The sequence below is a fragment of the Strix uralensis genome, chromosome 6 (genome assembly GCF_047716275.1).
Source record: "Strix uralensis isolate ZFMK-TIS-50842 chromosome 6, bStrUra1, whole genome shotgun sequence".
NCBI lineage: Eukaryota > Metazoa > Chordata > Aves > Strigiformes > Strigidae > Strix > Strix uralensis.
In genome coordinates, this window is record NC_133977.1 from 10,363,684 (window position 1) to 10,376,694 (window position 13,011).

A 13,011-nucleotide genomic window follows, 5' to 3' on the forward strand; every position below is an offset into this window, starting at 1 on the left:
TTCTGCAGATAAACCTAGAAATAATGCTGCTATCAGGGAAGAGGGTAGCAACATTAATACTAATACTCCTAAGACTCCTTCGCGTTGGTGACATAATACTGAGGCATAGCATTTCAGCAGGTCACAGATGATACAGCATAACATGCTATGAAGTTAGACAGTCTCAGCATTATGTACATTTTCACTGATATTAAAAGCTTTATTGTTTACATCCATGTATGATCAAATCTCAAATAGAAGTAATGACTAATGGTCGATCAAGTTTTGAAGCCTAAAATGAAGAAACCTTAATTAAACAGAGATCAAAACTCAGAGCTATCATTTAAAATAAAATAGAAACTGAGACCAAACTGCAAACTGCACATGTTCTTTGAGAATACATCAGTCAGTAGCATGATGAACAACTGCTACTAAAACACATTTAACAATTAAATCAAAGTTGCCTTGCACTTAGTTTCCTACCAAGTTTCCCGATTTCTCTTTCAGGAAAGACTAAGTAATGGAAGGGAGCTAGGTGCCTCGTGTTAGAATACTGGTCACAGGAATTTGTAATGGAAATCACATTAACACCTTCATACTCTCAGATAATAACAATTCAGCAAACTGTTTAAACATATCATCACCTCTGAACCAAAGTTCTCAAAACCATTACAGTTCATACCTTTCGGCATAGCAAAAAATCGTGAAGATATATTATAGAAAATGCGGCATCGTGAAGCAACACTGATACTCAGAGGAGCAAAAAAGAACATCTGAAATCTCAGCATTAGAAAGGAGAACTTCACATACAGACACGCTGTTTCCTTGTTAGCATCAAGGAACGTAAGAAAGGTCTTTGTCTTCCCATCATCAACTATATGGATAATGTTTGATCATAAATTGCAGTGGGAAATTACTCCAGAATTGGTCCACTCATAAAGGGAAAATTTATAAAGGTGTGTAATTTCCAAAATGAATATATTAGACAGCTTGAAATTATTAATCTCAGTGAATTTTTCAGTGAAGGATGATCTCTGTTGTCATATGAGGTCTTGCATGTAAATTTGAAACCGTACAAATTATGCTACATACTGAATGTAGCCCATAAAAACTATTTATTTGGCCTGTGCTCAGTGGTACACGTACATCATTTTATACAATCAGGTCAATCAAATGATGAAGCACACACATGCAACAAGTCACATGGCAAGGAGACAAATCACATACAAGGGGAAACAGCCATTGGGTATCTCCATAGCAGACTATATTGATCAAAACATGGCACACTTCTGTGATGAATGATCAGGGTATTCAACAGTGCTATGCAATTGCAGCAAACTCTTAATGAGATTTGTGTGTGTGTGTACAGTTTAGTACTTCTTACCTTCATTAGAAAGTCTTCTAAAAGATGATTTTATTGAGCAAAACAGCTTGATCTGAACAGAACGATACTCCACAGACTACATTTGCTTCAAACAGCTTACAAAACATTGTCTTTGATCCATAAAACTTAGGAGGAAAGCTTAGGAAACAACACTGCCTTGTTAAAAAATCATTTCTCTCTCCAAGTGATCATATCTCCAGTTGCTAACAAAATTGCCAGGCAAGAACTGGATGCTTAAAAAGAAAAGGAGGCAACTTAAGAGATGATGTGTATCAGGTGGCTTCAGTTCTGGGATTTATCTGTCCCATTTTCAACCACAGTACAGCTCCCTTCCAGGCACAAAAACTTGACTAATGAAGATAGAACTCTTAATATGGGCCCAAATTATGTAAGATGATAAAATGATGTCATTTTATCATCAGATATATCTGCTTTTCTTTATTTCTAGAGCAAAACATGACAAGTATCTTCTGTAGTACAAGTACATATTATTTGGAAATCCTTTAATCACATTTACATATGGAAAATATAGATAAACATAAATTTTATGTCTATGATACAATCCCCTCTTCCCCTGCCTTCAGACCAACTGTTATAAAGGTAAACAGTGCCACCCCAACCTGACATCATTTTATAGTCTCTGAGCACTTCCTGCACATGATTGTAAATGACCATGTGAAATACTAGGAAACAGAGTACCACTTGTATGTACTATTATCTGTTTTATGCATGTTTCATCTATAAAACAGTTGAAATCTGTGAAATGACTCTCAGGATTAACTCAAGGACTTTTGAATCACCTGTCCGGTTCTGAGATATCATACTGATCTGGATCATTAGAATAGCTATCACAAGTACTTCAGAAATTGAATGGTAGACCTTTGCACTCATTATTAAAAGAGACAGTGGTGACATAAGTATGATTATTTTGCTAAAATATAAATAATCATGCTCTTACTGGAGATCCTGGAAATCCAGGCTCACCGGATTGTCCTGGTCTACCAGGTTCACCCTAAGGAAAGAAAAAAAAAAGGAGCACATGAAAATAGCAAATGTGAAAATTAACTTCTCTTGTCATTCTTCCATTCAAACAAATGGGGACATTCACATCAGTATTATATATCCTCTCCTTACTGTAACAATTTCAGTGATGTAAATCAACTGCACACATGACTAGCAATGAGCATTAGACATATTAACTTAAAAAAGGTTTTTAACAAATCATTTTGGGAACTGAAAACTGAGTCTAAAAGCATCTCAGCATCACAAAATGGTGCTGCAATGTAGTTTTCCAGTGAATTAACAAGGCAACCTTTTGTCATCCTCACACACAGAGACAAATTACTTTAATTTTTTTCATAGGAACAGCAATCTAAAACTGCCTGCATTGTAGCTCGTTAGTTCTTCTGTTCAAATGTTTTAAAATGTGTATAATTTCATTCTAGGTCGGTGACTATTTTCTGTGTTATGCAATAGGAAAGAAAATACGGTAGAAACAAATAAGCTTATTTCAAAGATTATTCAAAGTTGTCCAAAGTCACAATCAAACATTCCTTTATATGCATCAATCGGTTCAAATACATCCAATACTCTGGGCTGCAGGAACATGAAAAGCTTCAAAAAAATAGTTTCTGGACAGAGAGAGGATAAAGTGCTTCACAAATTTAATTGAAGAAATCCATGCATACACTGGAAATGGTGGAAGTTCTTAGAGCAGTATCAAGATTTAGCTTCACTGCACTGAGAGCTAACCATTTCCAAAGATTCTTATAACTCTTTGTACGGGTTAATTGCAAAGCAGCCGTTACACAAGCTATGGTAATTTTTATACTGAAATATCCGGCATCCGCAGTTTTCAACTCATTTCCAAGTTATAAATTACAATTCAGATGGATTTACTGTGCTTTGCAAAACAAATGATACACGTCTATTGGTAAATTCTTATGCTATTGTTGTACAGTACATATATACTTATGCAACATGTATAATACATACATCTTACATATATGTGTACCTACATAGAGTCATAAAATCAGTTATTAATAAAATAAATTATTTTGAAATTTTTAAATACTGAAATTTTATTGTCCGGATGCAGGTGCATGTTATCATTACAGTTGTTCTAACTCATCATGCAATCCCAGAGAGAGGAGATGGCTCCAATTGCCCCCTTCTAACTGTGGCATATTATTATGTTTGATTTCAAGAAAGATATCTCAGTTGAAGAACTGGCTGAGGCAAGAAATAATAAAGAGACAGTGCTTAAACAAGGGTTTTGAAAAGGACTGCTAAGATTTATAGTTATGACACTGCACTTAATGAGGAGTACAATCACAAAGAAAAGTAAACAGATAAAAGTAGTTGCAACAGGCGCATCTGCTGGTTAGTCACTGTCTCAAAGATGCCAATATTTGTGTTATTAAAAATAAAACAAGGTATGAAGAATAACAAACTTACATCTTCACCAGGTTTGCCTGGAGGTCCCTCTGGTCCACGAGAACCAACTGGACCCTAAGAAAATAATACAGTTGTTGAGAAGTCAATTTACCCATCACTAAAATATCTATTTGCTCTATTTCAAAGTCTGGTTTTATAAAAACAGATGTAGAAAAAGGATGCCTAAGCACACTTGCTTAAATTTGTAGTGCTCTTTGTAACCACCCTGCCCCTAAGAAACCTGCATTATGTTACATAAAAACATAAGATGGGTTCTTCAGGGGAAAAAAATACATTAAAAATCACAGTTGCTGTTGTTCCAAATCTCTGTCTCTTGCTTTTACTTTTGAATCATTTTTCACCTCCAAAAAAAATATATTCTCATCATCCTTTGTGTAAATTACACTACCGGATCTGGTTTTACCAGTGCTTAACCATCCCCAGGTATGTGCTGGAGAAGTAACGATGGTAGTTGAGGCATTTAAGGTAATGAATTAAGTTGGTAAGTGATGAAACCCCTTGCATTCTAGCCGGTCCTCAGAGATTAGAGGGGGCTAGGGGTGGTTGGACTTATCTCTTAATAGATATGCCAATTATGGCTGTAACTATAGAGCTGATACCAGATGCACGAACAGCCCATGTGCTGTAGATCTGGTTGGATACAAGAGAAGCAGTCAGGTTCACGAATAGCACGGTTTATTATCATGCAACATCTACAGATTCTTTGAGACTGCCTACGATAAATGCACAAACTGCAGGTTGGCTATATAGCACTACAGACAAAAAAACCGACTGCAATCACACACACACACAACTCCCGGGTAATCACTCGGCGTAGCCGAGGGCCCAAATCTTACCAAAATGTGTCCCTTTGGGGGTGGGGAGCAGGGGCAAGGAGCACAAACCCATCAATCTGTCTCTCTGATTTGGTATCAGTTTATCGTCCCTCCGAGTCAGATACAAACTCAGGGTAGTATTTATCTAAGTATGTATGTGTGAGTGGGTGGGACTGTGGTCAAGCCGCTGTTTCTTGAGTAATGACACAGCACATTCCTTGGTGCAAGTTGTGCGCTGTTTTTGTGGGAAAAGAGGCAGAATGAGAGATAAGGTCCGTACTGCAAACAGTCCTTGAGAGAAGGGGAAGAGCAGGAGATAAATCTGCACAGTCATGTCAAATGTTCCTTGAGAAAAGTGGAAGAACAGGACCATGCAGCCTCCACCTCGCTTGGTGCATTCCTCCTTGGTGCCACAGCAACACAAATCACTGGATCTCCATCCCGTTCTGTGTTTGTCTGGGCACCATGTGTTAAGGAAATGTGTGTTTTGCAGATTTTTCACTGTTTTTCTTTTCCCACACTTCCAACAATAGTTTATTCTATAATCATTATTATGCATGTTCAAAACAATTAAAATTCACTGATTCAGGACAACATGCTTTGACCATCATAACTCTTGACTGAAGTTACTTAATAGCTTCTGCTGAAAACACACAAAAAAAAAATATCTGTTCTGGAATAAGGAGGTATAATATATTGTTTGCAATTTTATTGTAGAAATGTTTGTATTTATTGGTCTTACCATAGGCCCTGGATCCCCAGGTTCACCAGGTGGGCCTGTGGGCCCAGCACCACCCTAAAATTAACCAAAGATAATACAGTTACAAATTCCAAAATGTAAAAATATAAGGATATAAATTAAAATCCATGATCAAGAAAATCACAGCCCATGGGACAGGCTGGATTCTAATTCAGATCCAGCTCACATTGCAAAATGAGTGAAAGTTGGATACTAAAATCCCTCAAGCTTTCGGTGAGCCCCGTGCCATACACAAATCCCACTGGAAACTTAACACCATGCCAATACTGAAACCAGAACAGTCACCATTTTCATTGCTGTTCCCTCATTAAAAAATGTCTGGTGGGTTAAAACCTTGTTAAAAGTCTAATAAATTGTTCTTTTTGAGTTAATTTCTGTGTATAGAGTACATCTAGAGCAGAACTCTTGAGAGAAGCATGTTTAGATTCACCTCTAGATGAAGATGTATTCATCCATGCATCACTGAAGATGGACGTTGCACACACCAGTTACTATGCGCTTTGCCTTCATCTCTGACCAATTATCTTAAATCCCCTGAGTTGAAGTACTTACTTGTTTTCCTTGGAGCCCTTGAGGACCTCTTGGACCCACTGGACCCTATTGAAACATAACTTGTTACACACTGGAAAAAACCCTTCCCCAAGTAAGATTCATACTACAAAGACAGCAAAATGGCCTGATAGTGACCTCCAAGATAACATGTCTATGGTTGAACTCTCTGAAAGGCTTTTATTCAGGAGACTGATGTTCTGAAATACAAAAGTACATAGAATGGAAATCTTCAGACTCAAAAAGCCACACCGGTGTAAATTCATCGGCAGCTGAAAATACGGCTCGCTCACTTTTTGGAAACTCACAGTCTCTGGAATCAGTCAGAATAACCAGGTTGCCTGAATAGCTCCACTGAAAAAAATGTAGTAACAGAACAGAGTTGGAGGAAATAGTCTCCCCTTGAAGGGAATCTCATTAGTCAGACTAATCTCATAATGGAATCAATGACAAAATAAATTCATGCTGCTGTTCTCAGCTATGAACAGTAACAAGCAGCAATGGAAGGATGTATTTTCACGAATCATACAAACCACCAAATCAGCTTCCGAACGGTTGTGGTTTGTTATAGAAAACTCATGATTTCCCCTTAAAAAGTTTCATGGAATTTTTAGGAAAAATCTTGTGCTTAATTATAACTTGTATCATGAAGTAAACATAATCTTGTCTGAAAGTAATTGTCTGGCTTTTAGCAATAAAAAAATATCTACAGCAGACAATAACTTCCATTTTGACAGAGGCTCAATATTTATGTCTTTTACACACAATTCATTAATTTTTATAAAGCAAATGTAGAAGAGTTAGTAATAGACCATTTAAAAATTCTAATCATTAAAAACAAACCAAAAAATAATGGTTCCGCTGAATGACTCTCAGTTACTCAGTTTGCAAGGAAAGGAAAAAAGGATATCGCAGAACATGATGAATCAATCCAAAAACAGTGAGTGCCAACTGACTTTAGTAGACTTTGTGTAAGGCCTTAGAGACACTTACATATTGAAAAATACCTTAAAAGAGATATTAATACTAAAACCAATCCTATTTGAGAATGACAAAAAAAGAGGCAGTACAAGAGATACAATGTCTCAAGACAAATTGAGTGAAAGATTAAGAAAAACAATGGAGGGCAACAAAGTAAGTAGGACAGACTTGGGGAACAAATCATTGTATGTGCACACAGCAAATTCACTGAAGAGAGACATTCATAAAAAAAGAAAGTTCTTTGAAGAAATCACCACAAAAGTTAATCTTAAAGCACAACATCAGATTACCTTGAGAACCTTTCAAACTATTGAAATTGAGTTTGAAGGTTACTAGCGAGGACTTGGAGGGATAAGATTCAGGTAGGCAAACTCATGAACAATCACTAAAGGATGGTTTCCTTAAGAATGAATGTGAAAAATAACAGCAAAGAGGGTAGCAGTATTTTCAAGATTTCACAATGGGATAAATACATGCAGCAAAGAGAGATAATATTCAAAAACAACCCCAAGAGTTCTAGCAGAGACAGCTTAGGGTGGTGGAACAGCTTTCACAGATGGTGAAAAATTCCAGTGTTACCATTAAGTCCACAGTCTACTAAAAGTAAAGGGCACTATCTAAACAGTGAGAGATGCCAATGACAAAACTGGACCCACTGGAGAAATAGAATGTCTGCCTTAAAGTAATGAAGCACAGCTTCCTGTTAACAGCTGGTTTCAGAAATAATTTTTTTACATTACTACCAAAAATAAATATCTTTGATGTCTCAATGTGAAAACAAGCCTTCAAAGTTACCTATTTGCTTACTCTGCTTTGCATTATACCTAATGCTTGTCAGTTACTCTGCAGTGACTCAAGATAAGAGAAAATTGGGAGATATTTTTTTTTCCCTATACCTTACTGTTAGTAGCTGCTATATTTAGAAGAAGGGAAAGAAGACAAGAAGGCTAGAGGTGGAAAAAAGCAGCTTTCACTTTAACAGAAGAATATTTTTTCCATTTTTTCCAGATACCATGCAAAACTGCACTAGAACATACTGTACATCCAGGTTCTAGAGGCATAGGAAGTTGAAGAGGATTAATTCCCCTTTGGGTTTTTGCACATGCACTCCACTTCCACCCCATTCTACATTACAGGGCTAATCTGGTCTTACCACTGCACCAGGCATCAGTCCCATCTGACTACCAAGTCCAGATTTCTCATCCAGTCCTGCCATCTGAGCTGAAAACGGCTGAAAAAATAAGATGGGTGATTTCAGCTGTCAGTCATTTTGATGGTTCATAAAGCAAAAATCCATGCAACCGAATCTTTACATTGGCTTTGCAGCACTAAGAACTAAACTCTTGTTTTAATCTTTAAAATAAAAGTTGTCTTTCCTGTAAATTTGGGGTGGTTTAAGGCTTCATAGACCAGTTGAAGACATCGTATTGTCTGCTTATTATTCTGACTCTACCCCCACCTGAATGTTAAACAAATGAGAAAACCACCTAAAAAGAGGAAAGCCTCCCGTGAAATTAATTAGATTTTTCACCACCTTCAACTTTAAGTCAAGCCTTAACTTCACCTACAATATTGCTTCATGTCTTCTAACCTTTCTTTTGTTTTTACTTTCTGTGCTTCAAGTTCAGAAATATCTTAAGGTAAATGGAAACGTAGCTGATTTTATGACTTCAAATTAGAATTTTTAAGTGTGTTGCCCTTATACAGTAAAGCTGAGGGCCACTGCCGTTCATGCCAATTCAGAGAGACAAATCAGTTAGAGGAGGGAAAACCTTCAGTGCTCTCCTTCTGCAAGCACATAGTTGAAATCAACAGTTTTATTTTGCTTCATTCAGAGCCAGATCCTCACTCACAGCAGAGTGGCTGAGAACGAGCAACAGCACAAATGTGCATTCAAGTCTTCTAAGATTTACAGTTTGTTCCTCATCAGATTGGTACCCAAACACATTTGGAGAGTTGTGCAGAACACCTTGTCTGTATCTATGGCTAGTTAGCACTGCTTTTCACAAACAATACCTTACTTAATCTTCTCAGTGGTAGTCTGAACAATTCCAGCAAGAAATATACTTAAACACACTTTAATTTCTCTCATTAGTTATTCTGTTATTTATAATTCATCTTACTTTTTCTTTTCTGTATTCCTAATTTGGTACACGACTTTCCCTGTACTATTGCCCAGATCCCTTGGGTTTAAGTCAGGTGGAAGGAATGGAACCCTACTGAGGGTTTTGGACTTGGACACGCCGGCTTTTCTAGATGCTAAAACCCATTCTGAAAGGTGTGTCCTTTCCAAGGTTTCTCACATTCAACCTGTCCCAATTTTTGGCAGAACTTGCACTGCTGCTATCTGCTGTCCCTCATGACTGGGAGACAGGATTGGTGGGCACAGCGTTCCACATTCACTGAAGCAAATAGAAGTTACTTGTATCATGTGGATCTGGCCCAACACTCACTTTCTACTAAAGCAAGCGTAAAACTTACCCTGCTTAGTCCATCTGGTCCTGGGTGGGTAGGATGCCCTGGAGGACCAGGGTCACCAGGCTGGCCAGGGATACCAGGTTCACCATCAATCCCCTGAGGACCACGAGGACCCTAGAAAGAAAATCAGAAATACCAACAGTGTGCAAAGGTATTAATTAAAATCATTGTAACTGGCAAACAACTGCCTCATTTGTGATAAATCCGTATTTCTACAGAAAGATCTTCAAACAAACAACATCCCTCAAGACCTGTTCATATCTTCAGATTACAAGCACTGGCTAAAATTAGTCACAAATCCAATGTGCAAGTAAACTGCAGTAATTTCTCTCACAGGTTTTTTTAAAAACTCAGGCTTCCTATCATTCCATACTAGAGTATACTATTCCTGAAAAACTATTTGGCTTTGCACACAACATGGAATACCACAAAATTATTTCTAAAATACATACAGCTCAGATTAGTGTACATACATACACATGCTTAGGAAACTCCAGTATAAGGATGGATTTTTACAGCTTTCTGATTTAGCCAGCTCACACTATTGCTGAATTCTCAACACCGTCACACTGCCAAAAATGCAGAGTAACTCCTCTGGTGTCGATGTCATGTCTAGCTAGTTATTTGCAGAATAGGCTAGGAGGCCATCCCATTGCTCCCATTTTGATCACCCACTTTTGATTCCTAAACTGCATTCAGCTTATCTTCTGCCAGAACTAAAATTATATATTAACGCAGCTAATAAAACATTAGTGGAAGCAAATCAGTAGCAAGAGAGCCAATAAAGATATACTTCAACCAAAAATACAGACTTTAAAGTGCTTATCATTACTGCTCCCTTCATTAGAATAAAATGCTTGACTATGGAAAGGAAAAATTTTATACTGTATAATGAGCTCTTCTATTTTAAGGATCCTTAAACATAAAACTTTGGAAACCTGGCTCAGTGAGTCATCTTTACAAACACTATTATAATCAGACAGATGGCTTGTATTTCCATGAGATGAGGACTGTGTCTCCTTGCAGTCCGTGACACATTTCAGTGCAATTTATGTCCAAACTAGTATAATTTGAACTAGTATGTTTCACATGTTAAAGAAAATGCATTCCCTTGGGAAAGGGCTACACTGGGATAGCATTGACAATAGGATTCCTGGAAACTCCCAGGGAATGAGTCAATTCTCTTAACTCTCAATCTATCTTTATGGTCTGAAACTCCTATAAGCCTAGCAATCAGGGGAAAATCTCTTTCTTAATCAGACAGACATGTACACCCACCCCCCCATGCTCACAGAATGAGTTGTGAATAGATGGTATTCTGAAACAAATTAGAGATTTGTGCATGTTGGATGGAAACAGAAGGTTCTAGAAGAAAACTTTATTCTTTAATATTTCTACTATAAACAGAAGTACACACTGGCAAACGTAATGTCCAAAGAAGGAAAATAATGGGTTATCTTCTTTCATTTGTTTGCAAAATAAAAAGAAAACAAAGCTAAGCATTAGAGAAAAAAAAACAGTTGCCTATAAAGAATTAAGCAAGCTTCTATACAACTACTGCATCCAAACCAAGACACCTTAACAAAATCTGACATAGAAAAAGGTCTTTTTTTCGTTTCTTTTTAGAACAGGACGTACTTTTTAGTCAACAAAAATCAACTTGCTTCAAGAGAAACACTGCAATCCCACACCTTAAAACCCAAAAAGTCCCTGAAAAACATGTTTGCATTTGTAGGTGGCAACTAACCAACGGCATATAACCAATATTTGGGGTTTTTAATAAAATCTTGATTATACTTTTATTTATTTTATATTATTTATCTATTTATATGTATATAAAAAAAAAAAAAAAAAAAAAAAAAAGCTCTTTCAGTTTCTTTCACCTGTTCACAACGCCAGTGAGGTTAAAAAAAAAAAAAAAAAGGATAAAAATTCTCACATTGGCCACGAGGTGGCATCGTTTAAACACACAATTTACTCAGTCTGGCCCATTGCTGCTGCTGTTCAGGAAACTACAGTTTTGGAATAAAAGGAAATGCAGATCATGGTAGAACACTCTCAAACTACTATTCTAACTGCTACTGCAATTATAATTGAGCGTAAATCCATATTGAAACAAAACATATCAATGATTCTGAGGAGCTCAATCTTATTTCCTGTCTTCAAAAGATCATTTGTAAACACCTAAAATTTTATCATGGCCCAAAATTCTCCTTCCCTAGATGCATTTTGCAAATGCAAACATGCTATTCCCTAACTGTTTTTCTCATTGTTACACTAACAAAGAATCTGAAGTAAAAAATATGCTAATACTGCTGAATTCATTTTATATCCAAGTGCTTTTGTAAAAGGCAGAGATTCATAGCAAGGTTGAGTTCCTTCTGCTCACTAGTCAGTAAGAGCCCATGTAAAGCAAAAAAAAAATAAAAAAAATAAATGCAAAGAAACAAATAAATGGTTTGGAAACGTGCATAGTGGTTCTGTAATATCACCAGTCAGTAACGTATTTACCCAGATTAATTTTAGAAAGGGTGTCTGGTACATTGTTACCTGCTTCATGAGATATTTTAAACAAACTGCAAATGGTGTGCAGAGAGGTTTTCATAATATAAAATTCAGGATGAGCTAACATTTTCTTTCCACGAGCATAAATAAAAAAATCCTGCATTAGCACTCATTCTGTATCTAAAAGCAGTGCTCTTTGGTCTCATACCTACACTCCGACATACACACAGCTTGCCAGAACCTTTGACATAACACGTTCGAAGGAGCTGACTGGTTCCTAATCCCTCAATAGTCCCTGAAAGCAGCGTAATAACCTGTGTCAAAGGAACTCAAAACTATTTACAGCCTTTTTGTGTTTTAGGTGCTTCAAGCCACCACTCTGTAGACATACAGGGATGCATGGCACAGAATCAGAAATTATTTAGCATCTCATTGCTGCACATTAGGAAAGCACTTCAGACGTCTCCATAAACACAGTCGAGATTCGTCTGTGCACCACAAGATTTCACAATTACTCCCAGAATTCTTTTCAGTATCTTGATACTTATTCATCAGGCCAACATCTTATGGTGATCTAGAGAGCAGCAGTGGCTTGGCACCCATCTCAAAGAGGCTACACACTTACTCCACTGCTTTAGAAGTGTCATTACCATCTACGGACAACAGGCACACACTGGGGGAACAGCACAAAGGAGTCTGTTTTAGGCCTATGCCTAAACTCAGTATTGGCTTGCTCTCTCCTGAGGGATGAGAAAATATCCACATAGAAATTACAATGATACAACTCTTTAAAATCTGCTTTTAGCAGCTTCTGCTCTTTGACCTAGCTTTTTCAACAGGAACGTGTCATCTTTGGTATTTTCAGCACTCCCTTTTGGCCTTTCTGTGGTTCTCCACATGTGGACACTGAAATTCCCTTATGAAGTTTTTATTTCCACTAAGCGATCGTGATTATATTATTCACCAGCATACCAACATATGTAGTCACATATTAACTCCTGCTAATGTCCTGAGCTTTGCCTTTTCTGAAATACCCTGAGACACACAGCTCACACTGCTTCTGATGCACAGCAGTAACCAGCAAAAAGTCAGTGAGTTCTTAA

General features: G+C 37.1%; 1 protein-coding gene across 2 annotated transcripts in view; it reads right to left on the reverse strand.

The window, feature by feature from the left end:
• Positions 1-13,011, reverse strand: part of COL5A2 (collagen type V alpha 2 chain) — a 113,060-nt gene that overhangs the window by 36,672 nt on the left and 63,377 nt on the right. For both annotated transcript variants that reach the window (XM_074872682.1, XM_074872683.1), the window contains exons 7-12: positions 9,407-9,517; positions 8,079-8,156; positions 5,948-5,992; positions 5,378-5,431; positions 3,821-3,874; positions 2,322-2,375 (exon numbers count right to left, since the gene is read on the reverse strand). In XM_074872682.1, the coding sequence (XP_074728783.1) occupies positions 2,322-2,375; positions 3,821-3,874; positions 5,378-5,431; positions 5,948-5,992; positions 8,079-8,156; positions 9,407-9,517 (396 nt within the window). The remainder of the gene's footprint in view (positions 1-2,321; positions 2,376-3,820; positions 3,875-5,377; positions 5,432-5,947; positions 5,993-8,078; positions 8,157-9,406; positions 9,518-13,011) is intronic.